Source organism: Chiloscyllium plagiosum, unplaced genomic scaffold (assembly GCF_037043375.1).
Source record: "Chiloscyllium plagiosum isolate Xiang-an unplaced genomic scaffold, Cpla_swu_hap1 HiC_scaffold_14, whole genome shotgun sequence".
Taxonomy (NCBI): Eukaryota; Metazoa; Chordata; class Chondrichthyes; order Orectolobiformes; family Hemiscylliidae; genus Chiloscyllium; species Chiloscyllium plagiosum.
Genome location: NW_028270152.1, coordinates 4,224,710 through 4,249,333, shown reverse-complemented (window position 1 = coordinate 4,249,333; position 24,624 = coordinate 4,224,710). Strand labels below are relative to the sequence as shown.

Sequence of the window (24,624 nt, the reverse complement as noted above, 5' to 3'; positions counted from 1 at the left end):
AATGTCTTTTAAAACTTTGTAATTGTACCTGCATCTTCCACTTCCTCTGGCAGTTTATTCCACATATGAACCACAGACTGTTAATTACAGACTCTTACTGAATACAAATTCCACTATCTGCCAAGGCGGGATTTGAACTCAGGTCCCCACGACATTACTGGGGGTTTCTGGATTACTAGCCTAGAGACAATGCCATGAGGCCTTGATGAATGATATGTTCCACTCAGCAATTAGCCTCTCGAAAATGGGATATCATCCATGAATTTCAGCATCTTGCTGCATTTGTGCAACAATTACCCATTAAACCAGCCACAAAAAGTTAAGACTGAAACTTAAAAATGTCATGATTGTACTGAGGTGAACTGGGGCAGGGAAGAGGCTCGGAGAATGAGTTCCCTGATTGGATCAGATTAACAGCCCCAATCAGGGAGCCATGGCTGACAGGTATAAACAGGAGTGTCTCTCTTTTTTAAAGAGAAAAAAATAAATGAATAAACAGGAGTGTCTCTAGTTTGATTTAATCCCTGCCCTCCCCTTCACTGTTTGATCACACAGCATTGCCCTTTGATGTGAAGGGCACTGCTTGTCACTGGCCACTCGAGTGTTTTCCTATCTTCCTGGTGGTGGAAATTGAATAAAGATTCATGCATCTTTCACTGTGTCTCACAGCTGCACACACACACCATGGGTGCTGGGGAAAAATAAGCGCTACCGCAGTTATGTGGTAGTGTGGGGCTAGAAAAAACATTTACAAGAGATTTTGAATTTCCTTCATTTAAAAAAAATAAGCAGGAGTGTCAGAGGTTCTGTTCATTCTGAGAGCTGGCTCTGAGGGAGCTGGATCAGTGTCAGGGACTCTCCACGTGTAGGTAAAGGCTGACTTGGTGATGGGATACCAGCATCTATGGAGATATTTTAAACAATATGAATCCTTTCTTAATAGGTTAATGCTTCTGTTATACCTCTCCCCACTCCATCATCTCGTTATATCAACATATCTTTCTGTCCTTCAACAGCATCTTCCCAAACTGTGACCTCTCCCAAAGGATAAGGGTAGCAGAAACGTGGGAACACCACCCCCCTGCAAGTTCGCCTCCACTCACCATCCTAACTTGGAGAGATATCGCCGTCCCTTCACCACGTATGGACAGTGTCAGCTTCTCTGAGCTTTCCCTTCTCACCTCAAAAACCACGGCTGGTTTCAAATGGTCCATCAACATGGGAAGGAGAAAGGGGAGGTCGCAGCTGCCTACTGAGGAGAGAGTGTGTAGCGTCCAGCTTTACTCACCATGGCATGTGTGTTCCTGCTCCTTTGCTTGGCCTCATCTGATGGCTGACACTCCTCAGCGTGCCCGTTACAGAAGCAACTTCCCTGGACAATCAAGTCATAGACTGCGTAATGGGCAAATCTCTGAGGCTTCTCCATCAGTGTCCCAGGCTGACAAGGGCACTCCTGCTGTTTCAGCAAGTGGAGACGGAGATTAGTCAGTTTCAGGAGGTCCTGAGCATCCGGACCGTAAGGATTTTCAATCCTGTTGGCGGGGGATAAGGCACGGAATATTACCTGCAACACACAGCACAGCGTAAAGAATCGTCGCTAGCACAGCGCCGGAATGTTTCTGAAACGACACACCTCTTGTCAAAGCTTTACATCCTGCACTCATCAGGACCATGGCAAGAATGCCAAATCTCTCAATGATCACATCAATTTATACCACAGGAGGAAAGGCTGTAGTTGGTTGGCAAGTCAACTCTGATTGGCCAAGGCTTTGCTGTGGACATGTGAACATACAAATTGGGAGTAGGCCATTCGGTCCATCAAACCTGCAGCACCAATTAATAAGATCATTCCCAATCAGATTATAACCTCATATCCACATTCCTACCTACCCCAATAACCTTTCACCCCCCCACCCCCACTTAAAAGAAGCCACCTCTGCCGTAAAACTGTTCAAAGCCTCTGCTTCTGCAGCCTCTGCAGGAAGAGAGTTCCGAAGACTCATGACCCGCAGAGAAGACGGTGGTCTATGATGTAAATGGGTGAATGCTGGTTTGTAAACAGTGAACCCTGCTACTAGATCTTGTCCACGTCCACTGTCTCTCACGATCTTATACCTTCCAAACAAATCACCTCTTACTTTTCTGGACTCCAACGGATACAAGCTGAGCCTGTCAATTCTTTCCACTTAAGGCATTGTTCCCACAGCCCCACACCACCCAATTCCAGGTATGAGTCCGATAAAGCTTCTCTGAACTGTTTCCAATGCTTTACATCCATTTGGTCCATCCTACCCCTGTCAGCTCTTTGAAAAAGCTCTCGAATTATTTCTCACTTCTCTGCTCATACCCCATTGCTCAGCATGTCTTGCATCTGTATCGGGTGCTGTTATTTGGCAGCTGTACAGGGTGCTGGTGAGGCCACACCTGGAGTAGTGTGTGCAGTTTTTGTCTCCTTACTTGAGAAAGGATGTACTGGCACTGGAGGGGGTGCAGAGGGGATTCACTAGGTTGATTCTGGAGTTGAGGGGGTTGGTTTATGAGGAGATTACATTACATTACATTACAGTGTGGAAACAGGCCCTTCGGCCCAACAAGTCCACACCGACCCGCCGAAGCGCAACCCACCCATACCACTACATTTACCCCTTACCTAACACTACGGGCAATTTAGCATGGCCAATTCACCTGACCTGCACATCTTTGTGACTGTGGGAGGAAACTGTGGCACCTAGAGGAAACCCACGCAGACACGGGGAGAATGTGCAAACTCCACACAGTCAGTCGCCTGAGGCGGGAATTGAACCCGGGTCTCAGGCGCTGTGAGGCAGCAGTGCTAACCACTGTGCCACCGTGCCGCCCACTGACTAGACTGGAATTATGGTTGAGAGGGTGTTGCTGGAAAAGCGCAGAGGTGAGGCAGTGTCCGAGGAGCAGGAATATCGATGTTTCGGGCCAGAGCCCTTCATCAGGAATGAGGCTGGGAGCCTCGGGGGGGTGGAGAGATAAATGGGAGGGAGGGATGGGGCTGGGGGGAAAGGTAGCTGAGAGTGCAATAGGTGGATGGAGATGGGGGTAAAGGTGATAGGTCAGAGAGGAGGGTGGAGTGAATAGGTGGGAAGGAAGATTGACAAGTAGGACAGGTCATGAGGCGGTGCTGAGCTGGAAGGTTGGAACTGGGGTAAGGTGGGGGGAGGGGAAATGAGGAAACTGGTGAAGTCCACATTGATGCCCTGGGGTTGAAGGGTCCCAAGGCAGAGAATAAGGTGTTCTTCCTCCAGGCGTCGGGTGGTGAGGGAGTGGCGATATCTCCTATACTGGGATTATATTCATTGGAATTTAGATGAATGAGGGGATCTTATAGAAACATATAAAAATATAAAGGGAATAAGATTAGATTAGATTAGATTAGATTACTTACAGTGTGGAAACAGACCCTTCAGCCCAACAAGTCCACACCGACCCACTGAAGCATAACCCATTCTCCTACATTTACCCCTTCACCTAACACTATGGGCAATTTAGCATGGCCAATTCACCTAATCAATAGGATTATGGGAGGAAACCGGAGCACCCGGAGGAAACTCACACAGACACGGGGAGAACGTGCAAACTCCACACAGAGAGTCGCCTGAGGCGGGAATTGAACCCGGGTCTCTTGGCGCTGTGAGGCAGCAGTGCTAACCACTGTGCCACCGTGCCGCCCAATAAAAAAAGATAGAAGTATAGAGGATGTTTCTACTGGCAGGTAAAACTAGACCAAGAGGGCATATCCTCAAAATTAGGGGGAGCAGATTTAGGACTGGATTGAGAAGGAACTTCTTCACCCAGAGGGCTGTGAATCTATGGAATTCCCTGCCCAGTGAAGGAGTTGAAGCTTCTTCAGTAAATGTGTTTAAAGCTACGATAATATTTTGAACAGTAAGGGAATTAAGGGTCATGGTGAGCGGGCGGGGAAGTGGAGCTGGGTCCACGAAAAGATCAGCCATGAATGGGAGAGCAGGCTGAAGGGGCCAAATGGCCTACTCTTGCTCCTGGTTTTTAGATCATGTTCTGATCTCCTCGTTGTGAACACAGGGCGAGATATTGTCAGTCAGGCTTGACAATAGGGAAAAAGCAAGACAGTCAAGTACAGTAAAGTTTGTGTCAAATTGCCATTGACTAGAAATTCGACTGCACTCCCGTATAAACAGCGGCTACAAGAGCAGGTCAGAGGCTGGGAATACTGCGGTGAGTAACTCCCCTCCTGACTCCCCAAATCCTGTCCACCATCTATAAGGTACAAGTCAGGAGTGTGATGGAATCCTCCCCACTTGCCTGGATGGGGACAGCTCCAACAACACTCAAGAAGCTTGACACCATCCAGGACAAAGCAGCTGCTTGATTGGCACCACATCCACAAACACCCACTCCCTACACCATCAACACTTAGTAGCAGCAGTGTGTACCATCTACAAGATGCACTGCAGAAATTCACCAAAGATCCTCAGACAGCATCTTCCAAACCCACAACCACTTCCATCTAGAAGGACAAGGGCAGCAGATACATGGGAACACCACCCCCTGTGAGTTCCCCTCCAAGCCCCTCACCATCCTGACTTGGAAATATATCGCTGTTCCTTCAGAGTCATTGGGTCAGAATCCTGGAATTCCCTCCCTAAGGGCATTGTGGGTCAACCCACAGCACATGGACTGCAGCGGCTCAAGAAGGCAGCTCACCCCCACCTTCTCAAGGGGACACCTAGGAACGGGCAATAAATGTTGGCCCAGCCACCAATGCCCACATCCTACAAGTGAATAAAAACATTTGAATGTACAGGATAATCGGGAGACGAGGAGGGCACTCAGCCCCTTTGTTCTGTTCTGCTACTTAATGAGATCAAGGCTGATCCACAATCTAAATACACATACCAATCATCCTCCAAAATGTAACAGCAATTGCCACTATGGAAGGGTATGCCAATTGGTCCCATATAGAAACCTTTCCTAATTTCTCTGTTGCAAGATCTAGCTTCATTTTTTTAGACTGTGTCCACTTGTCTTGGACACACCAATCAGCAAAAGGAGATATTTTCTGTCTATCCTTACTTCTGCTTAATGTCTTGAAGGTTTTGACCAGCTGACCCCTAAACCCTTTAAACTGCAGAACTCTTTCAAGACTCCCCAGGCAGGTAGATGAAGTTAACTGGCTTTGAGGACAAATGAGCAGGGAGTTATTCTGTCTAAATCAGGTTCATTGTGCATATGAACTCAACAACGTAGAAGAATTGGCACCATCTTTCCCAGTCAGGGTGAGGTATGCTTGAGGGGCTGAAGGTGCAACGTAGAATCCCATCTCCACAAACATCTCTAACCCCCGCCCCATGTCCCATTGAATTCCAAACATCACATATATTTTCAGTCATTTACATCTCAGCAAAACCCAATGTTTATTCCTTGTCCCTAGTTGCCTCCTTGAGAAGGTGGGGGTGAGCTGCCTTCTTGAACCGCTGCAATCCATGTGCTGTAGGTCGACCCACAGTGCCCTTAGGGAGGGAATTCCATGATTGTGACCCAGCGACAGTTAAAGAACAGCAATATATTTCCAAGTCAGTTCAGTGAAGGACTTGGAGGGGAACCTGCAGGGGATGGTGTTCCCATATACCTGCTGCCCTTGTCCTTCTGGATGGAAGTGGTGGCGGGTTTGGAAGGTGAGTTGTTTGCTGTCATCTAAGCCTTTTCCTCTGGATTCCAAGCCCTAGCAGTCAGTGTTTGAGGATAGACCATGGGAGAGTCTAAACTGAAGAGGCACTTGTCTTTAATAACAAGAAAGTTTAATATGTTGCAAGCAACCTGTTTAGAGATGTTATTACACATCTCTGGAGCAGGTGGGACTTGACATCAGGCCTCCTGGCTCAGAGATACAGACATTATCGCTGAATCATAAAAACCTTTGTGGAATAATTAATATTTTTAATCAATCTGTTACAGAAATGTTATGACTTGAGGGAACTTGAACCTCTAGCCCCAGAAATAGAGATACTATCACACTGCCATAATAGCTTTTATAGTCATTGTGAAAGACTCTCAGGAGCTGTGCACACTACACCTGCTCCCTTTGGCAGTGCAGAGAACCCAACCATTCCCACCAACAGGCACTGAGACTTCATCAGATTGGGCAGAGTCTAATGCAACATAAACATTAACTCCTTCTGAACCATTGCCTTATTTTTGCGTTTCCCTTATATGCTGAAGTGCTTTCACACAAAACCGAACAGTAACCAAAAGAGAATTCACTCAGCATCAAAGGATAAAGAATTTCAGATTTGGGAAAGATGTGATACCAGCTAAACTGTTCTCACAGGTAACATGGGCATAACAGCGTTTTTCTATGCTATAAGTACTGGCACAATGGCTAGCACTGCTGCCTCACAGCACCAAGGACCCGAGTTCGATTTCAGCCTCAGGTGACTGTGTGTGTGTCTGTGAGTGTGTGTCTGTGAGTGTGTGTCTGTGAGTGTGTGTCTGTGTGAGTGTGTGTCTGTGTGAGTGTGTGTCTGTGTTCCCTCCTACAATCCAAAGATGTGCAGGTTAGGTAAATTAGCCATGCTAAATTGCCCATAGTGTCCAGGGATGTGTGGCCAAGGTGCATTAGTCAGAGGTAAATGTAGACTAATACGGGTCCCCTACCGGAAAGTCAAAGGACTAAAGGAGACAATTTACAAAATTACATTTACATAAAAAATCCAGCAGGTTTGGAAAGTGATGTCCTTTCTGGTCTTTATAGAGGGATAAAGGTGGATGTTGAGACCTGCAAAACATTAGTGGATGTACGCTGTAGATCTCTAGGCAAAGCCTCTGCACTGACATAATGGGTGCTTGTTTCCTTTAGCACATTGAGCTGTGGTGACTTGCTGGAGATGTTTATGTGGATGCAGTCATGCTTCTCAGTCAGAATGATTCCGAGCTTGGAGCTGAAAGCAGCATTCTCTATCTCTCTGAGAAGTCATTTAAGTAAACCTGACAAAGTTTCAAACACAGTATCAGGAATCCTACCTGTACCCAGCTGAATCTGAAATCTAATCTGAAGATGTTGCCATTATTCTGTGACTGTCAGCGATCAGATCAAGGTGACGGGCTGAGGATGTAACTGATTAACAAGCTCACCACCTGCTACAACAACAGCCTTGCCATTTCCATCCCAGCCAATAGCACTGGCTAGATCGATAAAGGAGAAGGGGTTTATGGGTTCGTACACCTGATGTAAGACCATAAGATAGAGGAGCAGAAATTAGGCCATTCAGCCCATCGAGTCTGCTCCACCATTCAATCATGGCTGATACGTTTCTCAACCCCATTCTCCCGCTTTCTCCCCATAACCCTCGATACTCAAGAACCTATCTATCTCAGTCTTAAATATACTCAATGACCTGGCCTCCACAGCCTTCTGTGGCAATGAATTCCAAAGATTCCCCACTCTTGGCTGAAGAAGGGTCTTTCATTCCTGGAACCATTCTCATGAATGCTCCAGGGCCAGTACATTCTCCGTGAGATATGGAGCCCAAAACTGCACACAATACTCCAAACGTAGTCTGACCAGAGCCTTATGGAGCCTCAGAAGTACATCCCTGCTTTTATATTCAAGTCCTCTCAAAATAAATGCCAGCATTGCATTTGCCTTCCTAACTACTAACTCAACCTGCAAGTTTACCTTGAGAAAATCCTGGACTAGAATTCCCAAGGCTCTTTACACTTCAGATTTCAGAATCTTCTCTCCATTTAGAAAACAGTCCATGCCTCTATTCTTCCTACCAAAGTGCATGACCTCACACTTTCCCATGTTGTACTCCATCTGCCACTTCTTTGCCCACTCTCCTAACCTGTCAAATCCTTCTGCAGCCCCCTGTCTCCTCAATACTACCTGTCCCTCTAACTATTTTTGTATTGTCTGTAAACTTAGCCAGAATGCCCTCAGTTCCTTCATCAAGATCGTTAATGTATAAAGTGAAAAGTTGTGGTCTCAACACTGAGCCTTGCGAAACACCATTAGTCACCGGCTGCCATACTGAGAAGGAGCCTTTTATCCCCACTCTCTGCTTTCTACCAGACAGCCAAATGTCTACCAATGCTAGCACCTTGCTTCTAACACCATGGGCCCTCATCGTACTCAGCAGCCTCCTGTGCCACACCTTGTCAAAGGCCTTCTTGAATTCCAGGTGGGTAACATCCATTGGCTCTCCTTGGTCTAACCTGCTTGTTACTTCCTTAAAGAATTTGAGCAGGTTAGTCAGGCATGACCTCCCCTTGATGAAGCCATGCTGACTTTGCCCTATTTTACCATACACTTACACGTATTCAGAAATCTCATCCTTCACAATGGATTCCAGGATCTTACACACAACTGAGGTTGGGCTAATTGGTTTGCAATTGTCCCTTTTGCCTTACTCTCTTCTTAAACAGGGGTGACACGTGAGCGATTTTGCACACCTCTGGGACCCTCCCAGAGGTGATTTATGAAAGAAAGGTCACCACTAATGTCTCCACTATCTCTTCAACTATCTCCCTTAGAACTCTGGGGTGTAGTCCAGGTGGTTCATCCACCTTCAGACCATTCCGTTTTTCTCGCACCTTCTCTTTGGTGATGGCCACCATATGACTGGTGAGATGTTGATGTAGTGGGAATGTCATGGAAAGGGTAACCAGGAAATGCAATGTTCAATGTTGTATCTGATAAACAGCACTTTCAACAGTAAGCGTTCCCCCAGCGCTAACCCTCCGACAGCGCCGCGCTCCCTCAGCGCTGACCCTCTGACAGCTTGGTGCTCCCGCAGTGCTGACCCTCCGACAGCATGGTGCTCCCTCAGCACTGACCCTGCGACAGTGCGGCACTCCCTCAGTACTGATCCTCCGACACTGTGGCACTCCCTCAGTGCTGACCCACGGCAAGGTGGCACTCCCTCAGTGCTGACCCTGCGACAAGGTGGCACTCCCTCAGTGCTGACCCTGCGACAAGGTGGCACTCCCTCAGTGCTGACCCTCTGACAGTGTGGTGCTCCCGCAGTGCTGACCTTCCGACACTGTGGCACTCCCTCAGTGCTGACCCTGCAACAATGTGGCACTCCCTCAGCACTAACACTGCGGTGCTCCCTCAGTGCTGACCCTCTGACAGTGCGGCGCTCCCTCAGCACTGACCCTCCGACAGTGCGGCGCTCCCTCAGCACTGACCCTCCGATAGCGCGGCACTCCCTCAGCATTGACCCTTCAACACTGCAGTACTCCCTCAGCACTGACCCTTCGACAGCATGGCACTCCCTCAGCACTGTCCCTCCGACAGTGCAGCACTCCCTCAGCACTGACCCTCTGACACTGCGGCACTCCCTCAGCACTGACCCTCCGACACTGCGACACTCCCTCAGTACTGACATAGCACTAACATAGCAAAGATAAGTGGGAAAACAGAGGACTGGGAAGCTTTTAAAGGACAACAGAGGATTACTAAGAAGGAAATACGCAGAGGAAAAATGAGGTACGAAGGTAAACTGGCCAAAAATATAAAGGAGGATTGTAACAGCTTTTTTAGGTATGTGAAAGGCAAAAAAATGGTTAAGACTAAAATTGGGCCCTTGAAGACAGAAACAGGGGAATATATTACGGGGAACAAAGAAATGGCAGAAGAATTAAATGGGTACACTGAGGAAGACACAAGGAATCTCCCTGAGGTAACAGTGGCTGAAGGACCTGATCTTAAGGGAATTTATATTTGCCAGGAATTGGTGTTGGAGAGACTGTTAGGTCTGAAGGTTGATAAGTCCCTGGGGCCTGATGGTCTACATCCCAGGGTACTGAAGGAGGTGGCTCGAGAAATCGTGGAGGTGTTGGTGATTATTTTCCAGAGTTCAATAGATTCGGGATCAGTTCCTGTGGATTGGAGGGTGGCTAATGTTGTACCACTTTTTAAGAAAGGTGGGAGAGAGAAAGCAGGAAATTATAGACCAGTTAGTCTGACCTCAGTGGTGGGAAAGATGCTGGAGTCTGTTATAAAGGATGAAATTACGGCACATCTGGATAGTAGTAACAGGTTAGGTCAGAGTCAGCATGGATTTATGAAGGGGAAATCATGCTTGACTAATCTTCTGGAATTTTTTGAGGATATAACTCTAAAGATGGACGAGGGAGATCCAGTAGATGTAGTGTACCTGGACTTACAGAAAGCTTTTGATAAAGTCCCACATAGGAGGTTAGTGAGCAAAATTAGGGTGCATGGTATTGGGGGCAAAGTACTAACTTGGATTGAAAGTTGGTTGGCTGACAGGAAACAAAGAGTAATGATAAACAGTTCCATTTCGGAATGGCAGGCAGGGTGAAATGTGAGGAGGATGTTAGGAGATTACAAGGTGACCTGGTGAGTGGTCAGATGCATGGCAGATGCAGTTTAATGTGGATAAATGTATGGTTATCCACTTTGGTGGCAAGAACATGAAGGCAGATTACTACCTAAATGGAATCAATTTAGGTAAAGGGGCAGTACAGAGAGATCTGGGTGTTCTTGCACACCAGTCAATGAAGGTAAGCATGCAGGTACAGCAGGTAGTGAAGAAGGCTAATAGCATGCTGACCTTCATAACAAGAGGGATTGAGTATAGAAGCAAAGAGGTTCTTCTGCAACTGTACAGGCCCTGGTGAGACCACATCTGGAGTATTGTGTGCAGTTCTGGTCTCCAAATTTGAGGAAAGACATTCTGGCTATTGAGGGAGTGCACCGTAGGTTCACGAGGTCAATTCCTGGAATGGCGGGACTACATTACGCTGAAAGACTGGAGTGACTGGGCTTGTATACCCTTGAGTTTAGAAGACTGAGAGGGGATCTGATTGAGACATATAAGATTATTAAAGGATTGGACACTCTGGAGGCAGGAAATATGTTTCTGCTGATGGGTGAGTGCCGAACCAGAGGACACAGCTTAAAAAATGGGGTAGACCATTTAGGACAGAGATGAGGAGAAACTTCTTCACCCAGAGAGTGGTGGCTGTGTGGAATGCTCTGCCCCAGAGGACAGTGGAGGCCCAGTCTCTGGATTCATTTAAGAAAGAGTTGGATAGAGCTCTCAAGGATAGTGGAATCAAGGGTTATGGAGATAAGGCAGGAACAGGATACTGATTAAGGATGATCAGCCATGATCATATTGAATGGTGGTGCAGGCTCGAAGGGCAGAATGGTCTACTCCTGCACCTATTGTCTATTGACTCTCCGACACTGCGGCACTCCCTCAGGACTGACACTTTGACAGTGTGGCACTCCCTCAGTATTTGCTTATTTAGGAAATTCCGCTGTGGGTGACCTGTCAGTTTTGGGAAGGTCTTACCTCACCGTTGGTGCAGGGCAGTGGGTTGGAATATCTGGAAGTGCAGAGTGAGTTCTCCTGCTCGGAGTCATCCACCATCCCGAACGTCTCTGTACAATTCCTGGAAAAATACTTGTAGGGTCTCCAACTTCTGCCAAAGTCCTGCGAGCGCTCCAGAACCATGATTGCCGGCCTAGGCGACTTAAAAACCAGGACAACGTGCGTTAAGTAGAATTCAGTTTCCAAATCCAGGCGGATCTCTTCCCTGGGCACTCCTTGGGCAGACTGCCACCAGCTATTCCGGTGATGGAAGGAGCTGTCTGTCATGTCGGAAGCCTGGTGGGAATATCCTGGCTGCTTGGCATTGCACTTGGAGCAGGTTGTGTGCCTGCAGATGGAGGCCAGGTCTCTGGGAGCCTCCCTGTTGAGGAAGGAGCAGTATAACTCCATTCCATTGTCACCGCATGTTGTTAAAGTCTGCACTGACCTCCCGATGACCAGGTTCCCCACTGAAGGGTTGCAGGACTGTCCCTCGCATCGTAATGTTTGTGCCTTCCGCCTGTCTGACATTGAGGTGAGAGAAAAGTTACTGATGTAGACAGCCTGTCACTTTTATCTTTCTACACTTCTAATTATGGGCTGAAATAAGAATAGCACTCTTTTCAAAAACCGAGGAAGGCTGCACGTTTTTAAAGCAAGTGACCCGACCCTCGGTGTGAAGCAGAGTTGATACGTCGTTTGGGATATCTGGTCAGCATGGACGAGTTGGACTGAAGGGTCTGTTTCCATGCTGTTCATCTCTATGAGTCTATGGCTCTATTCCTATTCTGCCCCTCAATATATTTACAGTCTAATTTCCTTCTATGCTTGTAGAATTGGAGGCAAGAGATTGTGAGCAAATGGAGCTTTGGTTAGTACAAGCAGCTGATTGGCCCGTGGACTCGTCCAGTTATCAAATGATTTCTGCCTGCGAATAACTTTGTGATTGGCTCTCAGGTAGCTGAATAGCCAGGGGCTGTGAACCAGAGAGGGATATGCTTTCAGACCTTCAGCCACTTCAAACTTAAGGAAACCAATTTATTATTCCTCTTTGAACTGGAGAAATTTGCAGCTCAGCAGAGACTGGGTGACTGTAATCTTCCCGTGGATTGGATTAGTCAAATTAGCAGAGACAGCCATGAGGAAAAATTCAGAGAGTATATTTGGGATCTTTCCAAGAACAGTATGTTGTCATTGCACCAGAGATTAGTTGGTACTGTGTAACAAGACAGGCTTAATAATTGATCTCAGTCTAAAAGCTCCCCTAGGAAACAGTGATCATAACATGGTAAAATTTAGCATTCAGTTTTTGAGGGAGGAACCTGGGTCAGAAACAACTGTGCTAATCTTAAATAAGGGAAATGACAATGGAATGAGGGCAGAGTCAACTGGAGTGGATTGGGATGGAGATAAGCAGCAATATTAATATTATTATTAATGACTAATACACTGTTTTTCTTTCCCACAATCAACACCTTTTCCTGATTTACTCTGTTCGATAGTATAACTACTGTCAAATGGTTTAGGGGGCTTATAGTTTATTAAAATCATCACAGTCCCAGACAGTACTGTCTGATTAGAGAGAGACGGCTTGGGGGTGGTTTAACCTCAGGGGAGGGGAGAGGTTGAGAAGGAGATTGCTTTGTAGTAACTTTAGCCAGTGTAGGAATTGAACCCATTCTGCATCACAGACCAACCATCCAGCCAACGGAGCTAACAATTCCCATGATGCCTTTATGTGTATATGTCTGTTTCAGTCTGTCTGTCTTCACCCCTCCCTTTCCCTCTCTTATGTCTCTGTATTTCTGTATTGCTGAACCTTGTTCATTGTGCTGTTGTTTACCCAGTCTCTTTTCCTTTTTGGGATTCTGAATTCCTTTCTCTGTGGGATTGTCTTCCTTTCAACTCTCATTCTGTTTCTATTTTCCTCTTCCTTTTTCCATATCTCTCTGCCTTCATACTCCCAGAACTAGAGGGCATAGGTTTAGGGTGAGAGGGGAAAGATATAAAAGAGACCTAAGGGGCAACCTTTTCATGTAGAGGGTGGTACATGTATGGAATGAGCTGCCAGAGGATGTGGTGGAGGCTGGTACAATTACAGCATTGAAAAGGCGTTTGGATGGGTATATGAACAGGAAGGGTTTGGAGGGATATGGGTCAGATGCTGGCAGATGGAACTAGATTGGGTTAGGATATCTGGTCAGCATGGACGAGTTGGACTGAAGGGTCTGTTTCCATGCTGTACATCTTTATGACTCTATGGCTCTATTCCTATTCTGCCCCTCAATATATTTACAGTCTAATTTCTTTCTATGCTTGTAGATCACTGGCAAATCCAGAGGGCAGTCAATAAGGAGTTTAAATAGATCACCAAGCCTTTTTTCAAAGCAAATTTGAGATTAGGGAATCACTTCAACATTTTAATAATGTGTCAATAAATGCTTTTGGTTAAATTTTACCTAACTTTGCCTTTTCTGAGGTTGAAAGACTTATACTCAATGTGACAGGAAAGTCCTAATTTCTGCCATTGGCCCCACAGCTACAAAGGGATTAGATTATTGTGATGTGTCTGATCAACAGCTCAACACTAAAACCAAGAATATTTAACTTAGCTCCATCCCACGTAATCTCAAACTGCATATGACATTCTCTCATTAATAATGGTCTTACTGATTACACAATCATTATATATAAATGGATGTAGAGAATTCTACCACAAATGCATGTTCATACAATAGTGTGCAACTAGAAGTGAAACAAGTTTTTATTTTAGGAGCAGATTACTGCAGATTCTGGAATCTGTACTGAAAACACAAAAAAGGAGATCGCAGTGGATCAAGCAGCATCCATGAGGAGGGACAAAGCTAATGTTTTGAGTCCATATGACTCTTCATCAGAGCTGATGTGAGTGTGGAGGGGGCAATATTTTATTTTAACATGCTTAAACAAGAATGTGGAGATTATATAAGAGAAGGTAGTTTATACCCAATGTTAGCAGAAATAGTGTAACCAAATCCAAGCATATTCACTGATAATTACAGATTGTTTATTTGCTTGCAATACATACACAACGTGTTATTGTATACTTGGACAACGGAAAGATATTTGGAAGAAACATAGAACAGTGTTGGTTATGAAGTTATCAGTTTAGATCTTTATTTACAATATGGGAATGGTTCAGTATCACACTGCTCATGAGGGCTGGAGGGTCAGAGGCTTGAAATGTCAGGATTTCGGAGCTGGAATAATCCAGGGATCTCATTGCCCAGGAATAAATAAAGTGTCAGGAGTGGAGGGGATAGTGCACCCAGGTAAATATTGGAAATGAGCAAAGGCACCTGTTTTAAAATATTCTCACCATTCAGAGAGTGAAGTTGAATGGTCCCCCTCACCATCAGCAATTTCAGTGATTGACAGATTGGGCAAAACAACAAAGAATCTTTAAATTAATTATAGATTTAGGCAGGAGTTAGTGAGACAGGGAACATTGAAATGGCAATTTTAATGGAAAGGCAGTTCTGATGGATCATTGGGAGAGAGTTTGACACAAAAGACAGATAGTCCGATATTGAGAAAGACAGACAGTTAGACAGAGAGAGACAGACAGACAGTTGGATACAGAGACAGACAGTTGGACACAGACAGTTCGACAGAGAGAGACAAAGACAGACAGTTATACAGAGAAAGAGATAGTTAGACAGAGAGAGAGAGAGAGACAGACAGACAGCCACACAGACAGACAGTTAAACAGAGAAGGGACAGATAGACCCAGACTGATAGACAGACAGATAGATATACACAAACAGAGAGCTGGTCGACATAGACACAGAGCTTTAGGCAAGGAGCTACATACACAAACATAGATATTAGAGAGATAGACACATAGATAGACAGATGGTTTGACAGACACAGTGAGATAGTTGGGTAAGGAGCTAGACAGACAGATGTACAGAGTTCAATAGACAGGATTGAATAGATCGACAAAGAGAGTGAGACAGACAGCTAAACCAACAGAAAGACAGAGACAGACACAGCTGGAGAGAGGCAGACAGTCAAAAAGGTAGCAGATAATGAGAAACAGACAGAGCTAAATAGATAGGGAAATAGAGATGGATAAATAGAGAGATGTACAAATAAATACTGCTAGACAGAGAGGTGGATGGGCAGATGGACAGTGACAGACAGACTGACATTGATGCACACACACAAATAAATGCAGACATACAGCAAGGACAGAGGTAGATACGCAAGCTGAGGTGAAATACAAACTGAACGGAGCTAGGACTCTGCCTGTCTTACCTGCTCCTTCTGACCTGCAGCCGATACATCCCAAGAGCAGGAGCAGGAGCAGACTGACAACTCCAGGCTGCATCTCAGCTCGCTCCCAGCTCCCAGCTCCCAGTCCTTGTTCGCCTGTTCCGCCGCTCAACTCTCCCCTCTCTCTAACCCTGGCTCCGGACCAGCTTGCATTCTCTAATCTTCCAGATTTATCAAATGAAGTTTGGGAATTGCAAACAGAAAACAAGCAGCTCCAAAACTCCGCCAGAGGATGAGATTTCGAACCCAGTTTAATAAATACGCACAAAATAATTAATTGCAAAAATGTCAAGTGAGAAAAATAAATCTGATGGTTAAATGGTCCATTTGGTACAGCTCCATTTTATTTCTGCAGAAGATATGAAGTCAATAGCTGGGGAATCTATCCTGTGAGTGAGTGGGATTCCCCAGTTACGGAACCTCTCTCAGCCTCTATCTTTCCTTGTATCAGTTACCCTCCGGGGTCACGTGAGTCTGTTGCTATTTCATGAAATGGATACATTAAACCCGGAAGTGTCAAGGGGTTGCAGGCTCCGCCCCAATAAGTGACGTCCAGCTTGAAACAATCCAATCAGAGAAGAAGTGATTTCCCACCCTTCACTTCCACTCCTTCCACCCCACAAATGTACCAAATTTTGGAATTAAAAATCACACAACACCAGGTTATAGTCCAACAGGTTTATGTGAAAGCACTAGCTTTTGGAGCGCTGCTCCTTCAACCACTGATGGAGGATGGTGCTCCGAAAGCTAGTGCTTCCAAATAAACCTGTTGGACTATAACCTGGTGTTGTGTAACTTATAACTTTGTCCACCCCAGTCCAACGCCGGCATCTCCAAATCATGATTACCTAATTTTGGAGAAGTTTGCCTTCCAAACCCACGCCCACTTCCATCTAGAAGGACAAGGGAAGCAGATACTTGGGAACACCACCCCCTGCAAGTTCCCCTCCAAGCCCCTCCTCACCATCCTGACTTGGAAACATATCACCGTTCCTTCAGTGTCGCTGAAGTCAGAATCCTGGAATTCCCTCCCTAACGGTTTTGTGGATCACGATAGTACGAGTACTATAGATGGGTCAGTTTTTGTCCAGTGTGTGCAGGAGGGCTTCCTGACACAGTATGTAGACAGGCCAACAAGGGGCGAAGCCACATTAGATTTGGTACTGGGTAATGAGCCCAGCCAGGTATTAGACTTGGAAGTAGGTGAGCACTTTGGTGATAGCGATCACAATTCTGTTATGTTTACTTTAGTTAAAGAAAGGGATAGGTGTGTACCACAGGGCAAGAGTTACAGATGGGGGAAAGGCAATTATGATGCAATTAGGCAAGATTTAGGAAGCATAGGATGGGGAAGGAAACTGCAGGGGATGGGCACATTAGAAATGTGGAGCTTATTCAAGGAAAAGCTCCTGAGTGTCCTACATAAGTATGTACCTGTCAGGCAGGGAGGAAGCTGTAGAGTACGGGAAACGTGGTTTACGAAGGAAGTGGAATCTCTGGTCAAGAGGAAGAAGGAGGCTTATGTTAGGATGAGATGTGAAGGCTCAAGGTGCTTGAGGGTTACAAGGTCGCCAGGAAAGAGCTAAAGAGAGAGCTCAGAAGAGCCAGGAGGAGACATGAGAAGTTGTTGGCGGATAGGATCAGGGTAAACCCTAAGGCTTTCTATAAGTATTTAAGGAATAAAAGAATGACGAGAGTAAGATTAGGGCCAATCAAGGATAGTAGTGGGAAGTTGTGTGTGGAGTCAGAGGAGATAGGGGAAGCACTAAATGAATATTCTTTGACAGTATTCACTCTAGAAAACAACAATGTGGTCGAGGGGGATACTGAGATACAGGCTACTAGACTTGGTGGGATTGAGGTTCACAAGGAAGAGTATTAGAAAACCTGCAGAGTGTGAAAATAGATAAGTCCCCTGGGCCAGATGGGATTTACCCTAGGATCCTCTGGGAAGCCAGGGAGGAGATTGCCGAGCTTTTGGCATTGATCTTTAAATCGTCATTGTCTGCAGGAATAGTGCCAGAAGACTGAAGGATAGCAAATGTGGTTTCCCTGTTTAAGAAGGGGAGTAGAGACAACCCTGGTAATTATAGACCAGTGAGCCTTACTTCAGTTGTTGGTAAAGTGTTGGAAAAGGTTATAAGAGATAGGATTTATAATCATCTAGAAAAGAATAATTTGATTAGGGATAGTAAGTTCGGTTTTGTGAAGGGTAGGTCGTGCCTCACAAACCTTATTGAGTTCTTTGAGAAGGTGACCAAACAGGTAGATGAGAGTAAACCGGTTGATGTGGTGTATATGGATTTCAGCAAGGTGTTCGATAAGGTTCCCCACAGTAGGCTATTGTACAAAATGCGGAGGAATGGGATTGTGGGAGATATAGCAGTTTGGATCAGTAATTGGCTTGCTGAAAGAAGACAGAGGGTGGTGGTTGATGGGAAATGTTCATCCTGGAGTCCAGTTACTAGTGGGGTACCACAAGGGTCGGTGTTGGGTCCACTGCTGTTCGTCATTTTTATAAACGACCTGGATGAGGGCGTCGAAGGGTGGGTTAGTAAATTTGCAGACGACACTAAGGTCAGTGGAGTTGAGGATAGTGACGAAGGATGTTGTAGGTTACAGAGAGACATAGATAAGCTGCAGAGCTGGGCTGAGAGGTGGCAACTGGAGTTTAATGCGGACAAGTGTGAGGTGATTCACTTTGGTCGGAGTAACCGGAATGCAAAGTACTGGGCTAATGGTAAGATTCTTGGTAGTGTAGATGAGCAGAGAGATCTCGGTGTCCAGGTACACAGATCCTTGAAAGTTGCCACCCAGGTTGACAGGGTTGTTAAGAAGGCATACAGTGTTTTAGCTTTTATTAATAGAGGGATCGAGTTCCGGAACCATGAGGTTATGCTACAGCTGTACAAAACTCTGGTGCGGCCGCACTTGGTGTATTGTGTACTGATCTGGTCACCACATTATAAGGAGGATGTGGAAGATTTGGAAAGGGTGCAGAGGAGATTTAATAGGATGTTGCCTGGTATGGAGGGGAGGTCTTACGAGGAAAGGCTGAGGGACTTGAGGCTGTTTTCATTGGAGAGAAGAAGGTTGAGAGGTGACTTAATAGAGACGTATAAGATAATCAGAGGGTTAGATAGGGTGTTCAGGGAGGGCCTTTTTCCAAGTATGGTGATGGCGAGCACGAGGGGGCATAGCTTTAAATTGAGGGGTGATAGATATAGGACAGATGTCAGAGGTAGTTTCTTTACTCAGAGAGTAGAACATAGAACAATACAGCACAGAACAGGCCCTTCGGCCCACGATGTTGTGCCGAACTTCTAACCTAGATTAAGTACCCATCCATGTACCTATCCAAATGCCGCTTAAAGGTCGCCAATGATTCCGACTCTACCACACCCACGGGCAGCGCATTCCATGCCCCCACCACTCTCTGGGTAAAGAACCCACCCCTGACATCTCCCCTATACCTTCCACCCTTCACCTTAAATTTATGTCCCCTTGTAACACTCTGTTGTACTCGGGGAAAAAGTAGGGGTATGGAATGCTTTGCCTGCAATGGTAGTAGATTCACCAACTTTAAGCGCATTTAAGTCGTCATTGGACAAGCATATGGACGTACAGGGAATAGTGTAGGTTAGATGGGCTTCAGATTGGTATGACTGGTCGGCTCAACATTGAGGGCCGAAGGGCCTGTACTGCGCTGTAATGTTCTATGTTGTATGTTCCAACTCACAGCACAGGGACTGCAGCAGTTCAAGAAGGCAACTCACCCCCACCTTCTCAAGGGGCAACTAGGGACAGGTAATAAATGCGAGACCCAGCCAGCGACACCCACATCCCATGAATGAATGAGTCCATTGTTCCCCTTATAGCAGAGAAAATTGAGTACGAGGTTTCTTAAAATATTCAAAATTGATGGGGGCCTTGCTGAAGTGGTTAGAGAGAAATAGTTTCCAGTAGCAGGAGGATTGGGAGCCAGAGGACACGGATTGGAGAGATTCAGCAAACAATACAAAGGCAACAACAGAACAGGATGTTTTTGAAACCATGGATGTTGCGAATGGTAATGGAAAGGCAATGGGAGTGGTTTCAGAGAGCAATTGGATAAATCCATGAAAAAGCACATTGTGCAGGTCTACAGGGAAGGAGCAGGACAGTGGGCCTGATTGGATAGCTCTTTCAAAGAGTCAGTACAAGCATGATGGGCCAGAAGGCCAGAATGAGTTCACTCAGGAAATGAAAGGGGTGTGGAGGTAATGTTCTTGTAATCCAGAGGATTGAAGTGAATGCTTTGTGCTCATTGGTTCAAATCCCAACCTGGTGAAAAATCACCAAAAGATACGGGCACTCAATTCTGACCACAGTAATGGTAATAACTGAGAAAAGGCCCCTCTCCATGTTGGAACCTTTCTCTGACAGCTGGGTGTTGACATCTTGTGCAATCAGGTTTCAGTTTGACAGCCAACAGCCGAAGGGTTTCAGTGAATGTGAATGTTGCGGTTAGACGTTACAGAGTAAATCTTCACCCATCCCCAGCAGCAGCAGCTGTGTTCACATTCCACTCTCAGAAGGCTGCTCTCCCTGAGTGTTCACAGCTCAGCTGTAAAGGTGCTGGCTATCGCAATGAAGGGAGTTATCAACTCCTTTCAAACCCCTCACCCAGTTTATCAATTGTCACTGCCAAGTGTAAGGAGCGAGAGTCAGCAGGATGTTGTCCCAGGGGGAGCATCACAAACGCAATCGGGGATGGTCCACAACCTGATTAATGTTTGGTTCAGGAATGTTAACGTTAACTGTTTTCTCGAGAATGCTGCACAGACTCAGCACATTCCAGTAACAGAACCATAGACCAAGCGATAACGCGGCACCCTCTCAGCACTGACCCTCCGAGAGTGCCGCACTCGCTCAGCGCTGACCCACCGACAGTGCGGCACTCCCTCAGCGCTGACCCACTGACAGTGTGGCACTCCCTCAGCGTTGACCCACCGACAGTGCGGCACTCCCGCAGTGCGGACCCACCGACGGTGTGGCAGTCCCTCAGTACAGACTCAGCACATTCCAGTCAACAGAACCATAGACCAGCCGATAATGCGGCACCCTAGCAGCGCTGACCCTTTGACAGTGCGGCACTCCCTCAGCGCTGACCCTTCGACAGTGCGGCACTCCCTCAGCGCTGACCCTTCGACAGTGCGGCACTCCCTCAGTACTGACCCTCTGACAGTGCGGCACTCCCTCAGTACTGACCCACTGACAGTGCCGCACTCCCTCAGCGCTGACCCTCTGACAGTGCGGCAGTCCCTCAGCGCTGACCCTTCGACAGTGCGGCACTCCCTCAGCGCTGACCCTTCAACAGTGCGGCACTCCCTCAGCGCTGACCCGCTGACAGTGCGGCACTCCCTCAGCACTGACCCTCCGACAGTGCAGCACTCCCTCAGCGCTGACCCTCTGACAGTGCGGCACTCCCTCAGCACTGACCCTCCGACAGTGCAGCACTCCCTCAGCGCTGACCCTCTGACAGTGCGGCACTCCCTCAGTACTGACCCTCTGACAGTGCGGCACTTCCTCAGTACTGACCCTCTGACAGTGCGGCACTCCCTCAGCGCTGACCCTCTGACAGTGCGGCACTCCCTCAGCACTGACCCACCGACGGTGTGGCAATCCCACAGCACAGACTCAGCACATTCCAGTAACAGAACCATAGACCAGCCGACAGTGCGGCACCCTCTCAGCACTGACCCTCTGACAGTGTGGCACTCCCTCAGCACTGACCCTCTGACAGTGCGGCACTCCCTCAGCACTGACCCTCTGACAGTGCGGCACTCCCTCAGAACTGACCCTCTGACAGTGCCGCACTCCCTCAGTACTGACCCACCGACAGTGTGGCACTCCCTCAGTACTGACCATCTGACAGTGCCGCACTCCCTCAGTACTGACCCTCTGACAGTGCTGCACTCCCTCAGTACTGACCCTCTGACTTTGCGGCACTCCCTCGGTACTGACCCTCTGACAGTGCCGCACTCCCTCAGTATTGACCCTCTGACAATGCAGCACTCCCTCAGTACTGACCCTCTGACAGTGCGGCACTCCCTCAGTACTGACCCTCTGACAGTGCAGCACTCCCTCAGTACTGACCCTCTGACAGTGCGGCACTCCCTCGGTACTGACCCTCTGACAGTGCCGCGCTCCCTCAGAACTGACCCTCTGACAGTGCTGCACTCCCTCGGTACTGACCCTCTGACAGTGCAGCACTCCCTCAGTACTGACCATCTGACAGTGTGGTACTCCCTCGGTACTGACCCTCTAACAGTGCCGCACTCCCTCAGCGCTGACCCTCTGACAGTGCCGCACTCCCTCAGTACTGACCCTCTGACAGTGCAGCACTCCCTCAGTACTGACCCTCTGACAGTGCGGCACTCCCTCAGTACTGACCCTCCGACAGTGCGGCACTCCCTCACTGCTGTCCCTCTGACCGTGCGGCACTACCTCAGCGCAGACCCTTCGACAGTTCGGCACTCCCTCAGTACTGACCCTCCGACAGTGCGGCAATCCCTCTGTACTGACCCTCTGACAGTGCCGCACTCCCTCAGTACTGACCCTCTGACAGTGGGGCACTCCCTCGGTACTGACCCTCTGACAGTGCCGCACTCCCTCAGTACTGACCCTCTGACAGTGCAGCACTCCCTCGGTACTAACCCTCTGACAGTGCGGAACTCTCTCAGTACTGATCTTCTGACAGTGCGGCACTCCCTCAGTACTGACCCTCTGACAGTGCAGCACTCCCTCGGTACTGACCCTCTGACAGTGCGGCACTCCCTCAGTACTAACCCTCTGACAGTGCTGCACTCCCTCAGCACTGATCTTCTGACAGTGCGGCACTCCCTCAGCACTGACCCTCTGACAGTGCAGCACTCCCTCAGTACTGACTCTCTGACAGTGCTGCGCTCCTTCAGCACTGACCCTCCGACAGTGCCGCGCCCCCTCAGTACTGACCCTATGACAGTGCGGCACTCCCTCAGTACTGACCCTCTGACAGTGCGGCACTCCCTCAGTCCTGATCCTCTGACAGTTCGGCACTCCCACAGTACTGACCCTCCGACAGTGCGGCACTCCCTCACTGCTGACCCTCTGACAGTGCCGCACTCCCTCAGTACTGACCGTCTGACTGTGCCGCACTCCCTCAGTACTGACCCTCCGTCAGTGCGGCACGCCCTCAGTGCTGACCCTCTGACAATGGGGCACTCCGTCAGCACTGACCCTTCGACAGTGCGGCACTCCCTCAGCGCTGACCCATTGACAGTGCGGCACTCCCTCAGCACTGACCCACCGACGGTGCGGCACTCCCTCAGTACTGACCCTCTGACAGTGCGGCACTCCCTCAGCACTGACCCTCTGACAGTGCGGCACTCCCTCAGTCCTGATCCTCTGACAGTGTGGCACTCCCACAGTACTGACCCTCCGACAGTGCGGCACTCCCTCACTGCTTACCCTCTGACAGTGCGGCACTACCTCAGCGCAGACCCTTCGACAGTTCGGCACTACCTCAGCGCTGACCCACTGACAGTGTGGCACTCCCTCAGCACTGACCCACCGACGGTGCGGCACTCCCTCAGCGCTGACCCTCTGACAGTGCCTTACTCCCTCAGTACTGACCCTCTGACAGTGCAGCACTCCCTCAGTACTGACCCTCTGACAGTGCGGCACTCCCTCAGTACTGACCTTCCGACAGTGCCGCACTCCCTCAGTGCTGACCCTCTGACAGTGTGGCACTCCCTCAGCGCTAACCCTTCGACAGTGCGGCACTCCCTCAGCGCTGACCCACTGAGAGTGCCGAACTCCCTCAGCACTGACCTTCTGACTGGGCCCCATTCCCTCAGTACTGACCCTCAGACAGTAGCGCACTCCCTCAGCACTGACCTTCTGACAGTTCGGCACTCCCTCAGTATTGACTCTCTGACAGTGCAGCACTCCCTCAGTACTGACCGTCTCACCGTGCCACACTCCCTCAGTACTGACCCTCCGACAGTGCGGCACGCCCTCAGTGCTGACCCTCTGACAGTGCGGCACTCCCTCAGCGCTGACCCTTCGACAGTGCGGCACTCTCTCAGCGCTGACCCACTGACAGTGCGGCACTCCCTCAGCACTGACCCACCGGCGGTGTGGCAGTCCCTCAGCACAGACTCAGCACATTCCAGTAACAGAACCATAGACCAGCCGACAGTGCGGCACCCTCTCAGCACTGACCCTACGACAGGGTGGCACTCCCTCAGTACTGACCCTCCGACAGTGCGGCACTCCCTCTGTACTGATCCTCTGACAGTGCAGCACTCCATCAGTACTGACCCTGTGACAGCGCGGCAATCCCTCAATACTGACCTACTGACAGTGCGGCACTCCCACAGTACTGACCTTCTGACAGTGCGGCACTCCCTCAGCACTGACCCTCTGACTGTGCCGCACTCCCTCTGTACTGACCCTCTGACAGTGCAGCACTCTCTCAGTACTGACCCTCTGACAGTGCGGCGCTCCCTCAGTATTGACCCTCCGACAGTGGCGCACCCCCTCAGTATTGACCCTCTGACAGTGAGGCACTCCCTCAGTACTGACACTTTGACAGTGCGGCACTCCCTCAGTACTGACCCTCTGACAGTGCGTCACTCCCTCAGTACTGACTTCTGACAGTGCAGCACTCCCTCAGTACTGACTCTCTGACAGTGCGGCACTCCCTCAGTACTGACCTTCTGACAGTGCGGCCCTCCCTCAGTACTGACCCTCTGACAGTGTGGCACTCCGTCAGTACTGACCTTCTGACAATGCAGCACTCCCTCAGTACTGACCCTCTGATAGTGTGGCACTCCCTCAGTACTGACCCTCTGACAGTGCGGCACTCCCTCAGTACTGACCCTCTGACAGTGCAGCACTCCCTCAGTACTGACCCTCCGACAGT

At 48.4% G+C, this 24,624-nt stretch overlaps 1 protein-coding gene across 4 annotated transcripts in view; it reads right to left on the bottom strand.

The window, feature by feature from the left end:
• LOC122558782 (netrin-4) overlaps positions 1–16,108 on the bottom strand; it is a 42,902-nt gene extending 26,794 nt beyond the window's left edge. For 2 of the 4 annotated variants that reach the window (XM_087994047.1, XM_043707555.2), the window contains exons 1-3: positions 15,657–16,108; positions 11,340–11,881; positions 1,289–1,564 (exon numbers count right to left, since the gene is read on the bottom strand). In XM_087994047.1, the coding sequence (XP_087850173.1) occupies positions 1,289–1,564; positions 11,340–11,881; positions 15,657–15,729 (891 nt within the window). In that variant the 5' untranslated portion in view covers positions 15,730–16,108. The remainder of the gene's footprint in view (positions 1–1,288; positions 1,565–11,339; positions 11,882–15,656) is intronic. The other 2 variants (XM_043707553.2, XM_043707554.2) reach the window with 2 other exon arrangements.
• Between the last annotated feature and the right edge of the window lie 8,516 nt (positions 16,109–24,624).